The sequence below is a fragment of the Heloderma suspectum genome, chromosome 5 (assembly GCF_057233095.1).
Source record: "Heloderma suspectum isolate Gila_16-S chromosome 5, 16-S_ref, whole genome shotgun sequence".
Taxonomy (NCBI): domain Eukaryota; kingdom Metazoa; phylum Chordata; class Lepidosauria; order Squamata; family Helodermatidae; genus Heloderma; species Heloderma suspectum.
The window spans coordinates 200,438,040-200,464,862 of NC_139462.1; the positions used below are offsets into that span (position 1 = coordinate 200,438,040).

Sequence of the window (26,823 nt, forward strand, 5' to 3'; positions counted from 1 at the left end):
GCTTGCAGAGTCATAATTTGGGAACACAACAATGATTATATGCTCCATGACTGATGATTCTCTGACATATGCCTTGGAAACATTTTGCAGATAGCACCACTTGGAGCCAAAACTATCTTGCTCCTGATAAAGCAGCTTTCCAGTAAGACTGTTTAGGCTCACTAGCGTGTCAGCAAGAAGCATCGAAGAAGCAGGCCCCCTGGGTCTTTCATGTTCCTTAGGGCAGAGCAATCCAGATTAACTGGCTTGCTCCATGTGGTTTGGATGAGAATTGTTTCAATTCCTCTCATACAGTATAGGCATGCAGTTAATGAAGATTGCCCACTTCAGTCAGTGCAGAAAACAGCCTTGATTTGTACGAAGTCACAGAAGGATGAAAGCCTTTTAAATAAAAGGTTGCAAACATGTTTCAAGATTGCAGCTTTCCAGTGCAATCCTATGTGTGTCTTCTCAGAAATAAATCCCTTGAATTCAGTGGGACTTACTCCCAGGTAAGTGTGCATAAGACTGCAACCTTAAGTCTTGGGTGTGTTCCTATTTATTCAGTTATCTACATTTTTAACTCTAGCTGCCCCTATAGATTCGTAGCGAAATACACAGGCAATATAAGCTTTTTCGTTAAGCCTTGAACACTAAGCTGATTAATAGTTTCATATGCAAATAACTGCCAAGAACACAATCTGTTTCCATGGGTGCTATTGACCCTTTGTTTCCTCCCCTTGGCAGCTCTCAGCCATGCAGGCTACCACTTTAGAAAATGTGGTATAGAAAGTGGTTTCCTATAGAAGGAAAATGTGCCCCGAAAGTATGAATTTCTTTTCAAAAAAATTTCTTTCTTTTAGAAAATCGCAGGCTTATGCAGAAACAGGATGGAACCAGCTTGACCTTAAAGATCTGACAATCTTGGTGAGACCGAAATTGACAGATCCGTCCATCCCTAGCCATATGTTTTAGCATTTTGGCATCTTTACTAGCATAAATTGGTACCTTACTGTTGAGCATTAATTCAGTTACTGATGAGTAGGTTCTTCGGTGCAGTCAACTGTGTGCAGTCTCCTCTTAGTCATGTCAGCTCACGGTGTAGTCCAGGGGCATTGCTGCTAGGTACTAAAGTTTCCCAATGTGCACAGAATTTGAATATGCTAATTTATATGTATAGATGCAAATTTAGGCCAACTCATAAACTGCACATACTGGAAGAACTGCTGCATATGTACACATTAAAACTAAAACAAGTCTTCTCCAACATCTCTCTCTCTCTCTGTGTCACACACACACACACACACACACACACACTGAAACACACACACAGCATCTCTGGGGGGTCTTTTCTGGCCTCTCCTCTCACTGTGAGCAAGGCAGCTGAGTGGTGCAGTTAAATAAATAATGGTCTTACAGTCCCTGCCCCACCCCATGCTTTAGTTGTTAACATTAATTACTTCACTTACTTTAAAGGGGTTGCATTCCCACCCTTCAACTCTATGCTTTAAAACAGCTATGTTCATAATATGGTGAAGTAAAATAAACAAAGACATAAAAATTGGCAATCCTGATAATCTAAGAACAAGATTATATGTGCAGGGTTTCATGCAGCATCATGACTACAGTGATAAAATGGGTTTTCCTTCTGCTGCTATGGCGCTAAACAGATTTACTTAACAGTAAGCATCATTCAGTAGTAGAAATGGATCAAAAATATTTTTGAGGAATTAATGGGAGGAAAACTAGAAAGCAAAACACACACATGCCCATACAGTGCCCAATGTAGCAACCTCTCTCTACACAACCACCTCTTGTCTCTTCAGCCCTGTATCCTGTGGGATGATGAAGATGATGAACATGAAGATAATAACTCTGTTTCAATAACTCTACATATACCACAGCGCCAAACATGCAATTTGATGGTCCCACTGATACGGGTGGGGTTACTTTCAGGTCACATATTCAGCGTAAATGTAAGGGTGACTGTTCACACGTTATTATAGACAATTATGAATGATAATTTCCAACCGTAATAATTCATTGCACTTATTGAACACAACTAATGCTTGTCATAAATCAATATTTTTAACAACAGTAATACAATTGAAGAAAAGAGAAGGCTCCTAAAAGTACAGGCAGGGATATTATAATCGGGGATTATGTTGGGGAAGTTGGGCTTGAGGGAGGGACAGATGAGTAGGAGTGTCCTCTCCAGTGAAATGCTAGAATTAGACATACCCACACTATGAGCTTTTCTACACAAGGCTGAAAATCCACTAGATCTATGTTCAGTTTCAGCACAGATAAAGCAGTAAACAAAGAGTGTTTCCTTTTCTGCTACATAACCTCTAGGTGGCACTGTGGTATAGTGGAATAGCACAAATACGAGGAAATCATTCTTTTTTCTCCTTTCACAATTAAATGTCGCATTATTCCTGCTCAAAAAAAAACTAGCCAAAAGCACTCTTTAAAAACAGAAGCAAAACTGGAGGGTCACATCTAAAGAACCCATAAACAATTTCAAGGAGGGAATGATGAGTGCACGATAAATGCCCTGTGTAGAAAAGCCATATTTCTTCAAAATCAGGGAAATGTAGTTGAAAAAAATGTCCTATGGAAATATTTATATTATAATTAGGCACTGCATTCCATACTCAGCATTTTGTAGACCCCAGTCATCGCCCCTCCCCCTTTCAAATAAAAAGTTTAAAATTTTGTTTTCTCTCCCACCCACCCCACCCTCAACCATGGCTTGTATTGCATGAGGCGATGGGCAGCAAGAAGAGGTCTGTGGATGACTTGTTTCTTCATCCTTCAACTTTCAGCAAGTTGCAACTATCTTCTCCCACTGCCCCATCCCTCGAAAAAATATGGTCCTACATCTTCACATCTCCTTCAAAAGAATGTTTCAAGTTGGCAGAGAGAGACCTGAGAGTGTGAACTGTTTACATTGTGGCTTCCCATCTAAAGGCAGGCAAGAACACACCATGATCCAGCATAGCCTTTTGCTTTTAAAAATCAGTTTTTGTCTCCATGGGAGGCTGGGATTCAACAACAATCTCTATAACTTGAGCTAATGCTGCAGGCTACAGCAGCTGAGGTGTCTAGTCGCCACCCATTTCTGGCCTTTGGTATCTCCAAAGCTTAGTGACTAGCACAGAAGTGCTGGTGTTCAAATTCATGTGAATGGCAACAGCATCTGAAATTACTTCAGGTCATTGCCTTTTCTTTTTTTGATAAAGGTATTTAGGAACATAAGAACATAGGAAGCTGCCTTATAGTGAGTCAGATTACTGGTCCATCTAACCCAGTATTGTCAACGCTGACTGGCAGCAGCCGCAGCTCTCCAGGGTTTCAGGCAGGAGTTTTTCTTGCCCTAGCTGGAGATGCCAAGGATCGAACCTGGGACCCTCTGCATGCAAAGCAGGTGCGCAACCACTGAGCAACAGCCCCCCCCCCTTCCCTTTATTTCTAGCCAAGGAGATCATGATGATAACAGTGTGCAGAGTAGGAGCAGCAATTGACTGAGTTTTCAGAGGCCCCTGAGACTGGAGAATGGGGGAGAGATTGGGGGATAGCCGTTAAAATAGCATTTTTTTCAAAAGCAGCAATAAATATAAAGAGGCGACCCAAACAATTACCTATTCCATACAAAGTAGAAGGTTCCAAAAGAGGCAGAAAGCCTTCCAAATAGTGAGGCTGAAATATGCTGGATTTTAAAGAAGGTTTTTTATGTATTAAGTTTTACCGTAAAGTCATTGCACAAATAAGTATAAAGGGCATTACCTCCTCACTTGCTGGGGATAACGATTCTTGCTGGAGACGTAATATAATTTACAAACAAATAGTGGAGAAGGAAACAAAGGGTTTTGTCACCCTTAAAACATAATACAAGTTATTTATTTAATAGTGCGATCCTATGCATGTTTAGACCAAAAAAAAGGCTTACAACTCCCAGCATGCCCCACCAGCCGTGCTCCCTCAGACACATGCCTGCTGCACTTAAAAATCAAAACCAGGCAGCCAGCTGCTAATTTGAAAGTGGCGCTGACAGGAAGCAGGAAGAGAACCGAGTCCTTTCCCATTTCAGCTCCGTTGTTTGTTTTTTTAATAGTACTTAGCCGCCCAGTTAGGGTGGCTACCACTCCAATCCTTTGCCAAAGCTACCACTTGGAACTGTGAATTGGATTTTAAAGTGTATTTTACCCCCTTTGCTTGCACTTTAAAATGCACACTGTGACTCCCAAGTGGCAGTTTTGCAAGAGATTGGCAGCAACCTAGCAGCCATCCTTGATTCAATCCAGAGCCAGGGTGGAGGGAAATGGAAACCCACAGCATTTCATTTCACTCCTCTGTAGAGTGGGGGCAACAGGGCCCCAGACTTCCCTAGCAGAGGAAGCCTGAAGCAGAAGGAGCTGATGGTGGTGGTGGTGTCACTGCCTGAGGCAAGAAGAGCAGGAAAGGCCTGCTGCTAGAGCAGAAGGAAGGTGGTGGAGTGGCAGTTAAAGGAGCCCATTGCCCACCTGAGGAGGAGGAGGAGAACAAGGAGAAGCTCCCTGCCCATTGTCTCCCAAGAAACCTGCTCCAGCAGCCTTTTTCTGCAGCAGTGTTGGTGGTGGTTGACAGGAGGAGAGGGCCATCATGGCTGCTGAGGAAAACAATGGCAAGGAGGAGCAGTCACCTTGGCTGAGGGGAGGAAAGATGTGGGGCCATATGGAGCCAGCAGCAGCAGCTTCCTCACATGGTGGGTGCCAAATGTGGAGGCCAGGCTGTGCTGGAATCCTGGCATCATTGGCAGCTCTATTTATTTTATTTATTTATTTATTGCATTTATACCCCGCCTTTTTTCCCTTGCAAGGAACCCAAGGCGGCTTACATTATCTTCCACCTCTCCATTTTATCCTCACAACAACAACCCTGTGAGGTGGGTTGGGCTGAGAGTCTGTGACTGGCCCAAAGTCACCCAGTGAGCTTCCATGGCCGAGTGGGGACTAGAACCCAGATCTCCCAGCTCCTAGTCCAACACTCTTGCCACTACACCACACTGGCTCTCGACGGGACAGTGTAGCAAAACCCCTTCCTGCTCCTTTTCAATTGCCACCCCTTATTCACTCTTCCTCTTCTGTTCCTCCTTCCCGCCCAGCCAGCCCCGATGACACACTGCTGTTACTGCTGTCACCAACACTACCAATAAAATAAAACAAGCACTGGAGCCAGCTGGACCGTCATGGACTCTGCTGGTAAAAAACAAACAAAAAACAAAACAAACATCACAGTAGTGCCACTGCCCAAGCTAGCCATTCAGGGCTCTTGAGAAAAACATTTGGGGCCCATTGGCCAATAGTTAGTAATGGCTATGATGTGGCCCTGGGAAGATCTTCTGAGTGATGTTGCTTGTCCTAACGTTGCAAATGTGAGTGAGATGGATTTTTCATATTAAAGGTGCCAGAGAAATGTTTCCCAATAATAAATAAGAGATATAATGTTGTCTACATCCTATATAGTCATAGTGCACTCATGTTCTAAGTGCCAATTATTATGTAACCAAAATGGAACCATTCATGCATAAGGGTCAGGGACAAGCAAGCTTGAAAAAACTCCCAGGCTCCTTGCAGAAATACAAAAGAGTTCAGAAAAAGAACCCTAAGGGTGAGGTGGGGGAGACCCAGAACAGTTCAACGATGACTGAGCATGCTCAGTGGCCACAGAACACTGGTGGTGGTGGGTGAAACAGAAAATGGTGGAGGGGAAACAGAGTATCCTGAAAAGGGGCATGATTGGCTGGCAGGAACGCTCCACACTGCAACTGGAAGATTGTCTCTTCCCCAAGTGCTGAAAACCTGCCTAAGTGCTGACATCAACATTATTGCTCCATGTTCCACTACCAGCAGAGATGTGGCATGTGGGCACAGGAACACTATTTCAGTTGTGAAAGGCCTTTTCAGTTGTGATGCCAAAGTTGTGGAATGCCTTCCTGAAGAAGACCCACCTGTTCTAATGGTTCTTTGGGACAAATGCCTGCTGACCTGGAACTGTGTTTTAAATTATGCTTCTGAAACTGATATATGATATTCTCCTGTTGTGGCTTGCACAATATTGTGAGTTTTAGGATTGGTTTTGGTGAGATGGTATAATTTATTCTATTGTTACCTGGTTTGAGGATTTCTGAATAGAAAAGTATGGTATATATTGTTTGAAATAAATAAAATAAAGGAATGCAGGTTAATTTTTTTAATGATGGGTGTCAAATAGTCTCTTCTCCCAAAATAGTACTTGTTTTAGTTTTATATCCAAGCAACATATTGCAAATATTGATCTAGATTACACTGTACTTTCTTGGCGTAAAGGTTGCATTCTTGTGGTACTTTCTATTCCAAGATCTCATGCTGTCTTAAAAATATTCATGACAATTCTTGTGCAATTGGATGCTCCATGGGAATAATTAAAGTATAACTCTACCAGCTGGTTTGAAAATATGCTTCTTATATCATAAATTATAATTTGGAGAGAACCTCATTAATTTTTAGTTAATTGGGATAAAGGTTTATGAGCATCCTAAGTCTTTGCAGTGAAAATGAAAGTTAAAGCATATAATTTCTTCTAAGTTGCCCTTGAGAGTCTTTTGGATGGATTCTTGCTCAAAAACTGCCATGCACTGTTGAGACATGTATGGATGCTTGATATCTCTGATCACCTAGTAAGATGAAAAGAAAGCCATAGTGCCTGGTACATTATGTACTTTGTAGTATGACTTTATACAAAATGAAGCAAAAAACCTGGGCAGAATACATTAAATTGGCTTAAATCCACAGGTTTGGGATCAGACCTTAATCTCCCACTTCATAGTACAACGAAGCTATTAACTATCCAAAGCAAAAAGACACTGACATCTCAAATTGTCTAATTATGGAAATTAGTTCCTTATATAAAGCATAAATCATTTTAACCAAGAAGATAATCCCAAATGAAGTGAATACGATGTTAATCATAAAGATTTAACAGTAAAGGTCTTAATTACTTTCTCTCCCCCACCCCTCTGTATCCAACCAATCTATTTTTCATTTGCGTCTGGACCATTTTAATCTCTTCCATCATTTAAAGATGTTCCAGCGGATTTGATCGTCACCGACAAGACTGGGTCGACAGTGGCTGCCCTGAAGAGGTAACATTCAGATGCCCTGTATTTATTATTCTTGTGTGAACGGTTAGGACCATGAAAAGGAAATCTGAGACTGTAGCCCTGGAATCAGTTTTCCCCCACTGAAAAGATTATCGGTGTTGAAAGGGGAGTTTTAAGAATCACACCCACCCCCGTCCCAGATTATCAGTATTGATGGCTGAACCTCCGATTGGTCGGTAGTGCAATGAACACCTAGTGCTGGATACAAATCATAGAATAGTAAGGTTGGAAGGGGCCTATAAGACCATCAAGTCCAACCCCGTGCTTCCCCCTGTGCTTTCACATTCCCTGACAGCACTTTTTGTACACAAAACTTAAATTCAGAAATGTTATCCATGCATCGAATCTGTTTTTATACATAGACTGACCTTCTTGTGTTGGAATGTGTGCTACAATTCTCTGTAAATGTCACTTAAAAGAAGCAGTTACATATTTTATTAGGCATGTGCAATGCTTAAATATTATGAGAGATACAGTGGGATTTGGATATTAACAAAATAAATGGTTTGGTGCAAAAGCCTGAACATGTCTGTGATTTTGTATGCTTTCATTAAAATTTTCAGGGATTAACGTCAGCAAGGCCAGATCTCCGATTGGGAGCATGTGTGGCACTCTTCCCCTACCTGGTGCCCTCCAGCTGTTTTGGACTCCCAGCCAGCACAGCCAATGGTCAGAAATCCTGGGAGTTATAGTCCAACATACCTGGAGGGAACCAGGTTGGAGAAGACTGATGTGAAGTAATAATATAAAGAATTATTTTATTTCTGGCATTTTACTTCCAGACTTTCAATGGCCAATTGTCATTTCCACGATGGCTAAGAATTTGAACGTGTGCAGAGAGGCTTTCCCTATATCACTGTCAGGGATTGCTAAACCCTCCCGCTGAGTAGTGAGGTAACAGAGACTCACTGTGCAATCCACAAAACCATTATTCAGTTAATAATGCCTCTTCACACCTGTAGCATTACACCTAAATAGCTAAACAAACAAGCAAGGCAATTAGTTGCCTGTCAACTCAAATGGATGGTTTCCTGCCATGACCAGGCTTTTACTGGGCTCCTCCTTCAGGGAGGGTCCTCCTGACCCAACTTCTGACAGGCAGCCAATCTGGTGGACCAAGTCCCACCTCCTCTCAACTCTTCCCACTTAACTCTGTGCTGAACTCTGACATCTGTCAATTCCGGTGCTCCCTCTCCCTCTGACAAAGGGTGAGTTCCCATGGGGAGGGGGGATGATGGTCTCTGAACCTGGGCTTTCCGTTCGATAATCTTTCTGGGAAGATTCATCTCTGACTCCTGGACAGTCTTGGGGAATTTCCTTCCCCGCTCCCTGTCTTGGCTGGGCTTCTTCTAGTTCAGACTCCGCATCTGAATCAGTGTCTGAAACCAAACCAGGGAGCTCGGGCCCAGTCCTGCCACCAGTGTGATATCACTTGTCCTCACTGATCTTAGAGATTTCAGTGCTGCTTTTAAAAATAAAAAAAAATCAAGGCCGAAAGTATCCTGTTTAAATTAAACCTTTAATTTAAGGTCTCAATTTTCATTCACTTTGGTCTGACATTTTGTGCTTGCTTTATATGTCTGTAGATCAGAGACAAATGGCCTCCATTGAGAACCAATTTTCTCCTTTCTTGTTTGTGTGGTTCCCCCACCCCACCCCTGCAGTCTAAAGATAAGATTTGTGAGAAGAATGTAGACACAACTCAAATGCCTCCTCACACCACCATTGCTGTACAGCAAACTACAATGAGATTCAGAGTTTTATCAACTACCAAAGGATCCACAACATCCCATCTGCCAACTAGCCTACCCACTGAAGGTAACTCCAACTGGATTATGTTATCTGTAATGCTAAATATTCTTAGGACAAAAATGTCACATGAGATTTGCACATTTGGGAAAAGTTATTATTGAATAGTGTTTATGATCCAAAGACATTATAGACCAAAGTGTAGTGTGTGTCCCACCACAACCACAAAAAAACTTCCTGTAACTCCTAAGAAAATTCACAACTCAGACCTTGTTTTGCGCTGATGTTCTATTTGTAATGCAGTTAAATAGTACCAAGAAATCCCTAAAAAGCTGGAATGCTACATTATAAAGCCAGACCTCCCTGCCTCCTCCTCCCCACAGAATTCCCTTCAGCCCCCTGAAAGTGCTCTCTGAAGGTAGTTAGTCTGAAAAACACAGCTTTATCTTATTTGACTTGAGATAATTGAAATGGGTAAAATTTGAGTACAGCTCCTGTATTCATGAGATGGTAGCAAACATAGTTTTTTGTTTATTAATTTATTTGATTTATGTACTGTTTACCATATTTAAAAAATATCTCTAAGCCGTTTACAAAGACAATTCATTAAAACAGATTAACAGAGCCATCCAATGGAGTGATCTCAGTTGGCGTCAGACACAGCTATGACCTTGAGGGAGGGAATCTGACCACAATCTCTGCCCCCTGCCACTGCCACTGCCACCACCACACACACACACACACATACAGCCACTGCGGAAAGCATCGCCATGGCTTCTCTTCCAAGGGTGGAAGAACATCTTCAGAAGGGGTCAGAAAGGGTGAAAAGGGGACATTCTAGTGGGAGGAGAGGGGAACGGAGAGATGTGGATCTGGAGGATCCATGAGGATCTCCATCTTCCCACCCCCAGGTGAGTGAGTGGCCTGGACGGGCTAAGAGGCCTTTGCTGTCTAAACAGCAAAGCAGAGAGTTGAGAGGCTGAACAAACCCTCTACTGCTGCTCTTGCTCTGCCTGGCTCTGGATGGCAGAGCATAAGAAAGACAGAGAACTCTGAGATCAGCAGAGTATCTATAGAACATCTGTCTAGAGAGCAGCCTTCCTCAATCTGGTGCTCCCCAGATGTGTTGGGATCCTAACTCCCATAATTCGCAGCCAGCATGGGAATTATGGGAGTTGGAGCCCCAACACATCTGGGGAGCACCAGATTGAGGAAGCCTGTTATAATCATCAGTCCCATAGAACTGCACTCTGAAATACATTACAATAAAGTTCTTATAAGAACATTACAATCAAGTACTTACAATACCATTATTAACAAACAATTAACAAACCCTCTTGTCTGTGTTTATTTTATTTTCCTAGCTCCATGCGTTCTGTTTGTTAGAAGGGAATATTAAATATTCTTAACTTCAGTGGATGCTGAAGAGTGTATTAACTAGAGTTGTGCACAAGTGGGGTCTCAAAATTCTCCAGCCTATTTATGGGCAGAGAGATTGGGGGGACAATTTCACTGAATTTCTTCTAGGGGAGGATAAATTCTTCAACAGTTCCTCAGATACGGCTCACTATTGGCAGGGGTTGTAGCACAGGTTCTTTCTTTTTTCTAAGGGGTTTGGGTTTATTGGACTGCTTCTGTAGAAGATGGCAACAGCTTCAACTGTGTTGAGGCTTCCACTTTTTTGAGGCAGAATTCTGTATTTCTTTTGATGGTATTTTTGAGCTTACCTAATCACCGCAAGGTAGCCGAGGGTGCTGTGTGTGTTTTCTCTTTCTATTGCACATTTTCCATTGCTCTGAAGCCTCCCAGGCCACCTGCACTTTCTGAACTGAAAAAGCCCCATGGGAGGAATTGCTCATGATGGCTTTAACTGAAGTGTGGGAAGCCAAGGAGGTCACAAGCTGCCACAGGCTGCCATTGTGATTATTGCACAATGACAGACAAGGCACTCATGCACACTCCTCAGCCACCTCCTAAGTAAGGTAAGCACAAGAACCCCAAACCCAACCCATGAGAATTTCTCTGAAATTTCTCCTCCTTTGAATTTCTTTTCGAAAGCAATTTCTTTTCCATCAAATTGAATGAGGATGGTCAAAAAATGTGGGAGAAATTTTCAGCACAGCGCTAGTATCAACACTACTTTAATGACAAATGAAGAAGTTTATGCTAGGCTGTGGCAAGAAGTTGTGTACTTATACTGTAGGCAATGGTTGCAAAGGATTTTGTCAATGGCATTTCAGAATATACAGAGACACAACAGTTAAGCTTTACAATCCCCCAAAGATAACACCAAGTGGAAGTCTCGTAATGCAAAGGGCTATCTTTCAGTGCAGTAACACTGAAGGTTTAAGAGCTGTCAGTGCAGGCTTTTGAGCTTTAATTCTCAGTATACCTCTGCTAATAATGTCCCACTAGCTCCTGGCTGCTCAAACTGACAAGTAATAGCAGAAATCTGGAAACAGTGAAAGCATTTAAAATTGGTAGCATGTATTGTAGCTTGTGCTGTGCTGCCAAATGATAACTAAGTTCTGAAAATCTCAAGTGATTGTACAAAAGAATACAAATAAAAATATACAGCAAAGATTAGTATTGCCTCTGAGAAAAATAAAAGCATTTGTATATATCATAGGCCAGATTTAGATTATTGGTTCTGTAACTGATTTTTCTACAATATGTAATCTCATATAGACATGACCTGAATTTTCACCTGTGAAAATTGGGGAGGAGGAGGTTTAGGGAGTACGAAATACCCAACAATGACCCCAAGCATACTTCTTTTCCCCCTCTATGGTTGTTTGCAATTCCTGTGTTCCCCATCTGCTGCTCTTCCAGTGCCATTTTCTTCTTCCTAAAAACATAATCCCAACCAGTCAGGGAACAAGATGATGGCATGATGTTAAGTAGTTTGTCAGAGTTGCTACATAATATTACCACTTAGTGCAAACAAATTGCTCACTTAGGGAGGGAAGAAACATATCCCTGTGTTGCTGAGGCGATCAGGCAGTGCTCCCTATCTTCCGTGGTGTACTGCATGGTACAGCAATGGCATAGTATGGCAAGACAGAGAGTGTCATTGAATTGCCTTTGCTTTGTCAGATACCTTTGCCTATCTTGCATACTGCATCACAAAGATGGGCAGACAAATAGCACCAGCCTTAGAAATACAGAAATGTTCCTTCTCCCCACTCCACATAATGGGCAAACATTTTCACCTGTGGTTATATTCTTCCTTAAAAAGTCATAAAATAGGCAAACGCATTGAAGCAAAGCACTCCCCATTTCAGCTCAGTTCTAATGCTTTACTGCATTTGTTTTTTTTTCCCCTCAGTACTGTGGTATAATCTATAAAATCTTTGATATCATTGGGTGAGTGATGGGGGGAGAAATATTGATCTCTCTCTGTAGTAGTCAGCAATATAAAGATATTTCTTCACTGTAAACATAAACTGTTAATTATAATGAACTTATAGTTAATTATAGTCAATTATAGATAATTATAATTGCAATTAAACCCCATTTAATTATCATGGTTTCCCCCACGGAATCCCTGGGACTATAGTGTTATAATGATGTAGTAGAGAATTCTTTGAAGTCACACTTTGCTTCACAGAACTCGAGTTCCTAGGTTTTGGGAAAGAGCGTGAATCAAGTTTGCCCAAACTGTTTAAAAATTACTTTATAGTCGTAGTACAGAAGTCTTCAAAATTATTGAAGTGTATAGCCCATTGTGAATGTGAAACCAAATTGTCCAATGGGTAAATCATAAAATCACAAATAAAGCATTATATGAATAAAGTTCCCTGCTCTAATAGCTTTGAATTTCTTTTTCTAGATGATACCAAGATAGCTCTACACCTAAAAGATAATGGAGGTAAGAGCTACTATTCTTTGTGTTCAGACAACATCAGAAAATTACTTAACTAATATTACATAGAACCTCATCAATCTATGTCAGAGAAATACCTTGTACTGGGCCCTCAAGACACTTCATTCATCCACTTATCTGTGCCACAATACTATGAAAGACGTTCCGAGAGACTCCTCAGTACAATAAATTCTTATTATATGCATAACTCATTGTCACAGTTAGCCAAACCTCTTTGAGACTGATTGATTAATTAATTCTTAGAGTATATATCCTGTCTTCCCTAACTAGGAAATCAGAGATCAATAATGATACTTACCTGTTAATATCAAGCCACCAATCTGGTAAAAGCAAAGATACTTTAACAGATTAAAAAAACATTGATAAAAAGAGCCCAATATTGTCATTCCTGGTCATCATAACTATATAGTTTTGGACCGCCTTCTTGGCTTAGGTTTTGATCTGATTAACTATTAAAGGTACTAGGCCTCTTTCTACCACAATGACCTGGCTCTGATCTAGAGTGGCCACTTATGAATAGCCAAAAAATAGGAAATGCACAACCAAAAAGAGGACACCAATTTCCATACATTTTTCATATCCTAATTTATCTATGTGTGTAAGTTTAGAAATTATTACAATTTAAATAGAAGTACAGGACATCTCACCTTAGTGTGGAAGACTGTGACCAGGTGACCTATGTGCTTTGCTCAGCCTGCTGTCCAGGTGCTTTTGATGGGCAACTTCAAGCCCCTAATGCTCTCCCTTCTTATGGTCTTTTTCTTTAAACTGGACTTGGACTGAACATCTTTTTTTAAAAGAGGACACCTTCAAATAGGACTGTCCTCTGTCTGCCCTTTAAAGAGAGGACTGTCCTCTGTAGGACACATGACCACCCTACTCTGCTCTGATGAACTGTTAAAGGTCTTGGGTTTCCTGCTACTACAGTGGTGTCTCCCTCAGCTTTCCCTTTTCATTTCTCCCTTTTAAGAACCTCCACTCCAGCTCACCCAGAGTGCCTTTCCAATACATTTCATATTCTTGCAATAAAGTGTCCTCAGAGCTCCGATACGTATTATAACCAATAATACAAAAGTACATGTACTTCTTTTGTTGTGTAATTTGCAGCTGAACTGTACATTTCCAGTGAACACAAGAAAACTCCATGATGCACGTTGCATGAGTTTATACAACCACAGAGGCTGCAACATCTCCATTTCGGATCTGACTATTCGGGTTCCCAGTATAAAACATATTTCACTTCTCAGCTGCTTCAGCTTTGAGCACCTGTCTGCATAGGCAGGCAAAGAAATACTGTATTGTTCCCCCACTGGTGTTGTGGAGAAATTTGGGGGCAGGACAATAATGCCAGCCAGTCAGCAACACACTCCCTCCCCTCTGCACCATGTCCACACTGATGGATTGTAAGTCTTGATCACTTGGTATTGTGGGTCAGAATTTCAGGGACGTTGCTGGTGTTCATCACTCGCCACCTTGTTCTTTTGTTTCCTTTGGACGTCATTGTTTATTTTTGAAGTCCTGCTGTTTGTTTTCTGCCAGCACGTGTGTTTCGGAACCAATTCCCCTCCCACCCACCCAAAGATGGAGCAAATCAGCCCCTAATTGCTTCTCATCTGCGCTACGTATCTTTAGATTGTTTCACGGCAAAGGTCACAGTGTTTAACGCAGAGTGCGTTCTGATTGCTACTTTCCACACCTAAAAGAGGCATGCTTCATGCCATTTGCAATACTGGAAAACAATGTCATGTAGAGTTTTTTAAAAAGAGCAACATATTTCTTCCTGGTTTGGTTGTTGTTCAGTCGTTCAGTCGTGTCCGACTCTTCGTGACCCCATGGACCATAGCACGCCAGGCCTTCCTGTCCTGCGCTCTCTCCCGGAGCGTGCTCAAGTTCATATTCATTGCATCAGTGATGCTATCTAGCCATCTCATCCTCTGCCGTCCCCTTCTCCTTTTGCCTTCAGTCTTTCCCAGCATCAGGGTCTTTTCCAGGGAGTTTTCTCTTTGCATTAGGTGGCCAAAATATTGGAGCTTCAGCTTCAGGATCTGTCCTTCCAATGAGCACTCAGGGTTGATTTCCTTTAGGATTGACTGATTTGACCTCCTTGCAGTCCAGGGGACTCGTAAGAATCTTCTCCAGCACCACAGTTCGAAAGCATCAATTCTTCGGCGCTCAGCCTTCCTTATAGTCCAGCTCTCACAGCCATACATTACTACTGGGAAAACCATAGCTTTGATTAGACGGACCTTTGTCGGCAAGGTGATGTCTCTGCTTCTTACTATGCTGTCTAGGTTTGCCATAGCTTTCCTCCCAAGGAGCAAGCGTCTTTTAATTTCATGGCTACAGTCACCATCTGCAGTGATCTTGGAGCCCAAGAAAGTAAAATCTGTCACTGCTTCCATTTCTTCCCCTTCTATATGCCAGGAAGTGATGGGGCCAGATGCCATGATCTTCGTTTTTTTAATGTTGAGTTTCAAACCAGCTTTTGCACTCTCCTCTTTCACCCTCAACAAGAGGCTCTTTAGATCCTCTTCGCTTTTATCCATTAGGGTGGTATCGTCTGCATATCAGAGGTTGTTGATAATTCTCCCGGCAATCTTAATTCCGACCTCTGATTCATCCAACCCGACGTTTCTCATGATGTACTCTGCATATAAGTTAAATAAGCAGAGTGACAATATGCAGCCATGTCGTACTCCTTTCCCAATTTTGAACCACTCGGTTGTTCCATGTCTGGTTCTTACTGTTGCTTCTTGACCCTCGTACAGGTTTCTCAGGAGACAGGTAAGGTGGTCTGGTACTCCCATCACTTTAAGAATTTGCCACAGTTTGTTGTGATCCACACAATCAAAGGCTTTAGCGTAGTCAATGAAGCAGAAATAGACGTTTTTCTGGAATTCTCTCGCTTTCTCTAGCTTGTACTTCTGGTAGTTCTCTGTTCACATACTGCTGAAGCCTAGCTTGTAGGATTTTGAGCATCACCTTGCTGACGTGAAATGAGCGCAATTGTGCGGTAGTTTGAACACTCTTTGGCGTTGCCCTTCTTTGGAATTGGAATGAAAACCTTTTCCAGTCTTGCGGCCATTGTTGAGTGTTCCAAATGTGTTGGCATATTGAGTGCAGCACTTTAACAGCATCATCTTTTAGGATTTTAAATAGCTCAGCTGGAATACTGTCATCTCCGCTAGCTTTGTTGTTACTAATGCTTCCTAAGGCCCACTTGACTTCACTCTCTAGGATGTCCGGCTCAAGTTCAGTGACCGCACTATCATGGCTATCAGGGACATTCAGATCTTTCCTGTATAGTTCTTCTGTGTATTCTTTCCACCTCTTCTTAATCTCATCTGCTTCTGTTAGGTCCCTGCCTTCTTTGTCCTTTATCATGCCCGTCTTTGCACAAAACGTTCCCTTGAGATCTCCGATTTTCTTGAAGAGATCTCTGGTCTTTCTCATTCTGTTGTTTTCCTCGATTTCTTTGCATTGTTCATTTAAGAAGGCCTTCTTGTCTCTCCTTGCTATTCTCTGGAACTCTGCATTCAGTTGGGTATATCTTCCCCTTTCTCCCTTGCTTTTCGCTTCCCTTCTTTCCTCAGCTACTTGTAAAGCCTCCTCAGACAGCCACTTTGCTTTCTTGCATTTCTTTTTCTTTGGGATGGATTGAGTTGCTGCCTCCTGAACAATGTTACGGACCTCCGTCCATAGTTCCTCAGGCACTCTGTCTATCAGATCTAATCCCTGAAATCTATTCCTCACCTCCACTGTATATTCATAAGGGATATGATTTAGGTCATACCTGAATGGTTTAGTGGTTTTCCCTACGTTCTTCAATTTAAGCTGAAATTTTGCAAGAAGCAGCTCATGATCTGAGCCACAGTCAGCTCCAGGTCTTGTTTTGACTGACTGTATAGAGCTTCTCCATCTTTGGCTGCAAAGGACATAATCAATCTGATTTTGATATTGACCATCTGGTGATGTCCATGTGTAGAGTCGCCTCTTGTGCTGTTGGAAAAGCATGTTTGCTATGATCAGCATGTTCTCTTGGCAAAACTCTATTAGCCTCTGTCCTGCTTCATTTTGTACACCAAGGCCATGCCTGCCTGTTATCCCGGTGATTTCTTGACTTCCTACTTTAGCATTCCAATCCCCTATGATGAAGAGGACATCTTTGTTTGGTGTTAGTTCTAGAAGGTGTTGTAGGTCTTCATAGAACCGATCAACCTCAGCTTCTTTGGCCTCAGTGGTTGGGGCATAGACTTGAATTACTGTGATGTTGAATGGTTTGCCTTGGATTCGTACTGAGATCATTCTATCATTTTTGAGATTGTACCCCAGTACTGCTTTTCCCACCCTTTTGTTGACTATGAGTGCTACTCCATTTCTTCTAAGGGATTCTTGCCCACAATAGTAGATATGATGGTCACCTTAAATTCGCCCATGCCTGTCCATTTTAGTTCACTGATTCCCAAGATGTCGATGTTCAGTCTTGCCATCTCATATTTGACCACCTCCAGCTTACCTTGATTCATTTATCTGACATTCCAGGTTCCTAAACAATATATTCTTTACAGCATCGGATTTTCTTTTCTCCTCCAAACACATCCACAGCTGAGTGTCCTTTCGGCTTTGGCCCAGCCGCTTCACTCTTTCTGGTGCTACTTGGAATTTCCCTCTGCTCTTCCCCAGTAGTATATTGGACATCTTCCGACCTGAGGGGCTCATCTTCCGGCGTCATCTCTTTTAGCCTTGTGATACGTTCCATGGGGTTTTCTTGGCAAGAATACTGGAGTGGGTTGCCATTTCCTTCTCCAGTGGACCACATTTTGTCAGTCATTTTGTCAAATACATACTTCCTTCTTCCGAAATCACTGAAAAGGAAATGAAGTAGATACAGCAATTATATATGGCAGGGGTAGGCATCCTGGTAGGCATCCTCACTGTTGGCCATGCTGGTGGGGGATGATGGGAGTCATAGTCCAGAACATCTGGAGGGCACCAAGTTGCCTTTACCTGATATATGGGATCAGGATTCACATTCCTGGTTATTTCTTGAGTCCCAGCTGTTGCTTGAAGCATTTGGACAAAAGGGTTGGTTCATTTACTGACCTGGAGAGGCTGCAAATTATGCAGCATGGAATTATGGGTCAGTGACTGTTGGCTTTTCACAATTATTGCAATCATGGAATTGAGCTTAGAAACACTTGGGTTGATGGGGGTTTTTCCATTTCAGTTGGCCTTTATTTGGCTTGGAAGAGTTTATAACCTGACTTTTCTCTAAAGGTCTGTAGGCCGCTTCAGCGTTAAAGCTGTTTGATTTCAAAAATAGAAATCAAAGAATGACCTGATTTTTTTGAGAGCCGGTTTGCTTGGACTTTTTCTTGCTACCAAAAACAAAAGAACAGAAAAGACAAACCAGCCTTCCACGTGGCATGGAAGCAAAGTCACCCAGCATGATTTCTCATCCAAATACTAACACCCAGCTTTTAAACTGGGAGATTTTTGTCATGATGCATTGTCAATGATGCATGGAATTTTATCAATGCACTCAGATTAGGCTGATAAAACCTCTCTAGCTGCCAGCCTTCTATTTTTCTTTCTTTTTTACTTGCTGGCCTTTGTCAGATTTTCAGACAAAACAAACAATCCCAAGCCAGACAAATAAAGCCATTAGCTTTTCCAGAATAGATCCTCTATTAAACTCTTATCAAAGTGGAGAAGGAAGTTATATCTGATCAATGATGCTCTGTCGTTAGTTGTGCTCCTTGGGGGCACAGTAGTCAATACCTGATTAGAAACAGCCAAAGGATTCTTAATAATTCCACCGTACCTTTCACACTGTAACATTTAAAGCCATAATTTATCACACAGTAACTTAATCACATTTTAAATCATACTGCCAGTTTAGGTCAAACGCTACTGACCGCTTTATTTTTTAGGTGGAAATCATCTGTAATTAAAAGCATGAAACACCTGTGGTAGCACTGAGTAGCTTCTCGCAGTAAATTCCACTTTGCTTTTATCTGCTTCTCCCGGCTTCCAGACATGGTCACTTCTGATTCACCCAGATGTGTTGTGTCTTTTGAAGTACAGGCTGCCTACTATGTATCCCACAGATCAACATTTTTGATATTAAAATGTTGATTGATAGAAGCAGCAAAGCAGGAATAACTGGTCCTGCCTGGTAGCAAACTCTTAATTTGGAGAGATTCTTCAACTTCAGATTTGCGTCCCTGACTTTTTAGAAGTGAATTGCCAAGCTCAAACAACTTCAGACGTAAAGCTTAGCAAGATATTTTCCTATCTTCAATACTATTAAAGCATCTGTTAAGTACCCTGAAAATGTAAGATCTTTGGAAAATAGTGTCAGTGTTGATCTTTATAATTTAAATGTAGAAAAACAGAAGTTTTACCTCAAGGGAGCTGCTCAATTGTAGATAATACATGTAAGTAATGCAACATACTGATAAAGAGTGACATCCAGTGTTGTGCGAGCAGAAAACAAACTTGTGCAACAGCTTCTTCTGCTCCTCCTCCTCTTCCTTCTGTGACCTCCTGTGCCCACCAAAAACCCTCTCCAGAGGTTTGTGGGACCTATCAAAAATTATGGGCTGCGTCTTATGGGGCAGCAGTGGGAGAAAGGGGGTAGCAGTGGGATGGCGAAATTTTGCACCGTTTATGCAAAGTTCCTGATTCCAGCAATTCCCCCCTCCCATTGAAGCCCCATAAGACACAGCTCACAATCTTCAGTAGTTCCCCCTGACAACCCTCTGGAGAAGCTTTACAGGGGGCCTCAGAGGGGAGAAGGGGAAGGGAGAGATCCGGTGCTTAAGGTAGCCTTCAGCTCACACAACAGTGATATCATCCACAGTAATAGCAACACAATAATAGCAACACATTCCAAGAGAAACATTATTGGATGGCTACTTTAGAGTTTGGTGGACAGCCTGAACAAAGATATTTAGAATTTGCAGTGCCCCAGCCCAGCGAATACCTTTCTTCACGGAATGTGGTTTCTGCACATAGATTAGTCCTAAGAGCAGGTGTGAGGTTCGGTGGCACTGTACCCAGCAGTAAGGGTGCAATATTACTACACCATGCTCACGTTGCCTTAACATGTCATCTTTACTGTCTGATAGCACTGACAACCTTTTACATGGGGGACAAGGAAAAGGAAGAGGAAAACCATAATGGCATTTGATGTACTGATAACTATACAGTCAGTGTAAGATCTGGTCTCCACCCACTCGACGGGTAGAGCAGTAAAGGTTGCAGGAATATCACATGTTACACATGTTACCCTTCCATTTCTGAAAACAGACTGGTTTGTGTCAACAGTTTTTCAGTACTGGTCCTGTCAGCAGGCTGGTAATTGTGTGCTAAGCATAAATAAAAAATATAGAAATATTTGTGCCATAAAATTGTTTTGTTTACTCTCAAGAGTTTTCCATTTCTGGATGATAATGGTTCAGTCCTTTTTCATTATGAAGTTCTTAGAAAAGTGGTGCAATTTGTTTCTAGAAATGATGAGCTGCATGTTTAAAACCTTATTTCTCTCGCTCTCTTAACAAAGGGCTTGTTTAAATTCTCTGCCGGAAGAGAAACTGCTGAAGTCATTCATCCTGGGGAAAAAGCCTCCCAGATTAATAATCTTTACTTTGAGGAAATTTAATCTAGTCACACTGATAAATTGCTTTCACTTCAGCTTGTTTCATGGGGTTTGGGAGTGTGCTCAAAAGAGTATTGGTGTAAAATGCCTGAATTTGCTCCAGATTTCTCACATCTTCCCCCTGCACCAATCACCATTTTTTTATTGCAAAGACTGCTGCAGAAATTGTGCAGAATAATGTATAAATTGCATGAAGAGATGTGTTCTTTTAAGTGATGGGTCTGCTACTTATTTTCTTCATTGAGTTCAAATGCTGAAACTTTTTTTTGCTTTGAAAAGTGGTTGTAAGCGGAGAGTTGGAAAGTGTATACTTGCTTTGTATCTCAACAACTTCCAGGATGGAGCATATGCAGAATTCCTACAGAAGAGTTTTGTCACATTCAGAAGCGTGCACATCTGGTCAAATAGAAGATGTCTCCTTATGCAGTTTACTCATTTGCAAACTGTAATCCCAAAGGAGTTAACATGTATTTCACAAATCATCTACTTCTGCAGCAATTCTGTTGACTGCAGTGAAAATTAATTCAGAGTAAAAGGTTGGATTGTGGTTTAATTTTCATTTGGTTCACAGCAGTACAATTCTTGGTTATAACCTTTCTTTGATTTCTGCTCTTGCTATTAGGCTAATATCCCAGTGATGTTCATGCAACATTACTGCTGCATTTCTGGGTGTTGAGCAATTATATGAGAGAGGGGGGCAGATACTCCAACTGATAGCGGATCAGAGGAGTTTTTAACACTCCTCCTGCCCCCCGCAGCTGTTTTCCTGACCGAAATCTCTCACCCCCAACTGCCATTTGCCCCACAGGGAGAAACATACAGGCAGATGCCTATGATGGGTTTTTATGTATCAGTTATTTTGACTGTGGTCCATATTCATGTTTTAGTTGTTTCATTATATTTGGCATTTTTAATGGATATTGTTTTCAGCTATTTTATATTTTGTAAGTTTTAATAATTCTGTTGTACATTGCCTTGGGTATTTCTTAAGGGATGGGGAAGTGATGATGATCGTGATGGTGATCATGATGGTGATGCAAATAGCTGCCATTTAGATCAGGAAAATGGTACAGTAGGGAAAGGGTTAAAAAAAAAAACACTTCCTTTCAGCATCATAGTTACAATCTGACTCCTTTAGCATCTTGTTTACTTTGGCCCTCAAGCAAAAGTCTTTCTCACCTGAGACTAACTGGAGTTATTGGTGACTGAAATGTGAACTTTTGTGTACAGGTTTTCCTTTCCCTGCATGTAATAGAAACACAACTGACCCCTTCTACAGTTGCTGAGCATGTTGCTTTGTATCAAATGTCATCATTAATGTTCACCAGCCTTGTAAAGACTTAACGTACTCTCTGTTATGGTGACCTTAGATGCAAATGGAAATGTGCAAAGATGATTAGGAGAGGAGGGGTCATGAAGCCAAGCAGTGGTCAGTTGTGCTGGCAACAGCAGATGGGTTATACTAAGCTTAGTAAGTTCTTTTCACCTGCAAGAAGGTTCTGAGATGTCTTTCATCCCTTCTGTTCCATCACTTTGTAAAGACATTGTTGAGAGATATCTGCAAGTGAAAATATTTCAAAGTTGACAACAATCTTCATTGTCTGTGCAAACAGAGTGGAACCAATTTTCCCCTGTTACATTTTAACCTTGAGGCTATCAATTTATGGAACCTCAGTTATGTAAATTACGTGTTAGTTACACTTCTTAACACTTAAAAATATATTATTTTTCATTTTGCATTCTGATCTCTATGTTTAATACATATCAAATGCTTTTCAAGTGGAGACCAGAAGAAATATTGACAAGATGTCATCATAAATATTGTCTGGAAGTGATGGAATTCTCATTTACAAACCTGGATGCTAAACACTGTATGAATCTTAAATCGAATGGGATTTTTATTATAATTCTTACTCTCTAGGTTTTTCTGTTTCATTTTTAAATCTGGAATTATCTACGATGTCTGTGGCATGAATCACTTATGAATAGAGCTTGTATTGCTTGCTTGCACCTTTGTGGCCGATGCTGTTTGATGTTTGGAGGTTGGTTTCCCAACTGTGGAGCGATCAGCAAGCATGGATGGACATTTTAAACTATTGCCTACATTTACTGTGCTTACAACCATAGGTCTACTACCATTGTTGCTGGCTGATACATTTTCTGTTGAAGACCTGGCAATCTAAATTGGCTAATTGCCTCTCCCAGGAATTAATGGTTACTTTAGGGTACTCTTAAGCCAAAACATGCTTGTGGCAAAGGCTTTTATATAGGATGTATGTAGGCTGTATATGTAATATATTTAATTTGATTACCTTCCTTCTACTGTGGAGAAGTTTAACTTAGGGTGCAATCCTGTGGAGATAGTCATCAGCCTCCAAGGCTGATGACTGTCCAATGCAGGGCAGTCCTCGCCTCCATGCTCCAGCCAACCTGCATTTTTGGCTAGACAGGCAGTTTCACTTGTCTAGCCGGGGAGCCTTGGAGCAGGAGTGGGGGAGGCCACACAATGCATAGGAAGATGTGTATTGCAGCTTCTGCAGTCTCCTCCCCACCATGCCCCCAGGACCACCCCCTTTTCGCTGGCTCTGTGATCCATTTCCAAGTGCAGAGGTGCAGCCAGCATGGAGAGAACTGTGCCAAATGGGAGGGGGAGGGGAGGGGGGCACGGTTTCTGGAAACGGTGGTTGGAGCCCTGGCTCCAGGCTCAGTACCCAGAAACCGAAAAATCCTATGACCCGCCAGACAGTGGGCAATGTAATGAGTTCCAGACTGCAAATTTTGAACTCCCACAAAATGCATCTGTCTGCTCATCAATTACTACTTATTAACTCCATATCAGTGGGGAATCAGAAATATACCATCAAAGGACCATGCCCCTATGCTGTAGCATTTAGATTTATGCCTGTAACAGGCTGGTCAGATTCCAAGGCTAAAACATCTGTACTCTGGCCTCCCATTCCTGGTGGTTACCTATCTGGGACTGGATGTTACTCTTGAAACGCATGCCTCATTCAGGCCTACTCATCATGGAGCAATGATTGGCTACAACTCCCAGTTGTACACTTAGTTTTAAACCAAGGTTTGCCCCGAGTAGTGGTCCTTTGGGCTTTTTGTGTTAATATGGATGCTGTGTTTGAATATTTACAATATTTACTCAGCACTCCAACCTTCTTTTCATGCTTCTTCTCTTCTGTTATCTGACAGTGTTGATCAAAATGTCTGTGCAGTGTTGTTATTTATGCCATAATAGGCCGAACAATCCACTGTTATTGTTTAACTATCCTTTTAGAAATTATTCCAGTTGTCCGGACTGTCCAAAACGGGAATTGTTCTTAGCAATCTGCAGTTTAATGCTAACAAACTAATTGTACTAAACTAAATGGCAATAGCGTTAATTGACGTTTTAGTTGGGTAGTTTGGGAAGAGTTTGTTCGGCTGTAGGACACACTTGCTCTGATTTGTCCATTTCTCCTTTGTCAACATGTTACAACATGGAACACAGTGCAATAAAGCTTAGCAAAATGATGGCTTTCAGCAATATTTTTATATGGTACTTAGGCTCTCTTCATATCAAAATATTTGAGGGCATTTAATATCCATCTGCTCCACAATAGAACAGAAAGTTGGAAATGATGCTCCATGCTTTCCAGATTTTATTGACGCTTCTTCAGAAGAATTCGTGACAGCTCTTAACTTGAAGGCTAAAAGACATGATGATGACATACAGCTTTGAAAATAATACTCAATTAATGCATGTCTGTAGGCAAGTGTGAATACATTAGTGGGAAAGCAAAAAGTAGATTCATTATGTGCTTTAATTTGGAAAGACTAGAATGCCTACATTACATTTGAAAGGTGGATATTAATATTGTTTATTGAGCTAGAAATAATAAAACATCTGAAAATTATCTTCTTGTTGGTTGCCATTATAAGACTACACAGCACAAGAAAAGGAGTGTGCCCATTTACCAGCATAATAGCTTACTGCATGTGTGGAAAAAATGGGAAAATAAAATGAAATCTTGCCAAGCTTAATTCATACTCTTTCCTTACAGCCTCAACAGATGATAGCGCAGCAGAGAAAAAAGGTAGAACTCTTCATGCTGGCTTAATAGTTGGAATTTTCATACTGGTCCTGATTGTAGCAGCAGCAATACTTGTGACAGTTTACATGTACCATCATCCGACATCCGCAGCCAGTCTCTTCTTTATTGAGGTGAGCTATTTACCATAATGGATCAACAAGGGTGCAGTCTGTTCCCTGGTCAGAGGCTGGTCTGCCTCCTATAAGCCAGAACTCTGAAATACTCTCAGAGTCCTGAGGACCACTGGCATTTGTCTTCTGCTGTCATGTTGTTATTGTTTTTATTTGATTTACACTGCATGGCCTTTAGCTGGACTGCATGATAACTGGTAAGGAATGTATCTCCAGCTATTGAAATCGCAGTGCACTTGAGCTTGACCTTTTCCCCCACACAACATGTAAAGTGACAGGTTTGGGAGAATCATGGACTTCTATGAATAATTGTTGAAGTCAAGTAGACCCTGTCTTTGATTCATCTTCTTGGAAATAGTTCACCATATCAACATGACTGTGCCACGATCTACTGATAGATATTTGGTTAGTGCACAGAATTCTCAATAGTAGCAGAAATAATTAATCTAAGTCAAGGTGCATTTATTGCATATCAGAATGTTCAATTTTTCCCTTTTTTGTTTAAATATTAAAATATTGCAGTTTCTTTATGAGAGCTTAAATAGTCCAAATCCAGACATAGTCATGGATAACTACACAATGTGCACAATTGCTAGTTTTTGTAAGAAAGTTTTTTTTATTTTTATATACCCTGCTCTTCTTCCAAGAGGCCAGAGCATAAGCACATGAGAAGATCCATACTACATCAAACCAAAGCCCTATCTAGTCCAGCATTCCTTGGGTAGTATTCAATAGGGGCCATGTGTGCACAGCCAGCCCAGGTCCACGTGCAGCTGTGATATAGCACTTCTGAGGACAAGCGCCAAAACGAGCGAAAATTTATGGAAGAGGCAGTTTGCACTCCTTCCAGAAATGAGTGTTTTCCCTCATGTTGGTGCTTACCCCCAGTCAGCAGTAGAGATAATTGATAAAGGATGTGATAGAGCCCAATTAAATGCTGATTGATTTCAATATGGGAATGCAATCCTAAGCACAGTTAGAGGGGAGTAAGTCCAACTGAACTCAGTGGGGCTTTCATCTGAGTAGATGTGTATGGGATTGTGCTGTAAAACATGTCTTGTTGAAAGCAATGAGACTTAACATAAATACCATCCATTACAATCAGTTCATATGGCAAGATATGCTGGATAAAGGCCATGAACCAAGCAGCCACATTCTTTGTGTTCTAGGGGCCTCTACCACCCAGTCCTCAGGGTACCACCTCCCACCACAGACTGTTCATTGGGGATGATACTCAAGAACACAGCTACCCTAACCTGATCTTTGCATGTAAGGCCTGCACTATGCCCTCGGAAAGCTACTTATGATGATTCTTGACACTACTTACATGGGTGCATGTGTGTTTCAGATGCAACATCAGATAACTGCAGACATCCATACCCAAATCTGCTCTCGAAGTCTTGATACAGCTATCACTGATAAGAGTGCTAACTAGGGGCGACTGGGATATTTGTCCATTTCAAAATGTGCACCAAAAGGGGCCCTTTTGACATCATAGCACATCTTGTCAAAAAAGGCAGGCCACCTTCAGTATCTTACTGGAATCTGCACAGCTCTTTCTTGTGAGGTTGCCAAGCCTTCTGGGGTGGGCAACACACACCCCACAGGCCACATGCAGCCCCCATTGCCCCCACTCCCAAATTAATAAAAATAAAATTGCAAACAAGTTAGTTTTTACCCTTTTGGTGCTCCATAGTCACTATGGATGCCATTTTAAACATATACAAATATATTATTTTTCATTTGGGGGCACCTGCAGGAGAGGGGGGTTTCCAGGGGGGGTGCCCAACCCATTTTAGAGTTTGCCTGGAGGTTTGTTTCATGATTCTAGCAAAAAAAAAAGTGGTGGCGGGAGGAGAAAAATCCATGGCATCGCTTATATCCAAAAATGAAACTGAAACACTATCGGTGTTTTTTGGTTCCATCCTACTCCTATCATTTTCCTGTCCTTTTAATTTAAAATTAATTTACATTTTTCTGCATACAGTCAGGGGCAAAAGATGTTTAATATAATGGAGATCTTTCATGATAAACTGCTGCATTTCTGGCTTGGCCAGCCTCACAACATGCAGAATTGTTTCAGACACCCTTACTGTGTGCCTGGATAGATGAAACAGTAGGTTTTCTGAAACAGTTATGAGCTTATT

The 26,823-nt window shown here is 41.5% G+C and overlaps 1 protein-coding gene across 1 annotated transcript in view; it reads left to right on the top strand.

Moving 5' to 3' along the window:
• The window catches only part of PLXDC2 (plexin domain containing 2), a 344,440-nt gene that overhangs the window by 308,506 nt on the left and 9,111 nt on the right, over nt 1–26,823 (top strand). Inside the window, exons 10-13 of the mRNA XM_084859023.1 lie at nt 7,084–7,144; nt 8,827–8,980; nt 12,744–12,782; nt 24,516–24,676. Of these exons, the coding sequence (XP_084715149.1) occupies nt 7,084–7,144; nt 8,827–8,980; nt 12,744–12,782; nt 24,516–24,676 (415 nt within the window). The remainder of the gene's footprint in view (nt 1–7,083; nt 7,145–8,826; nt 8,981–12,743; nt 12,783–24,515; nt 24,677–26,823) is intronic.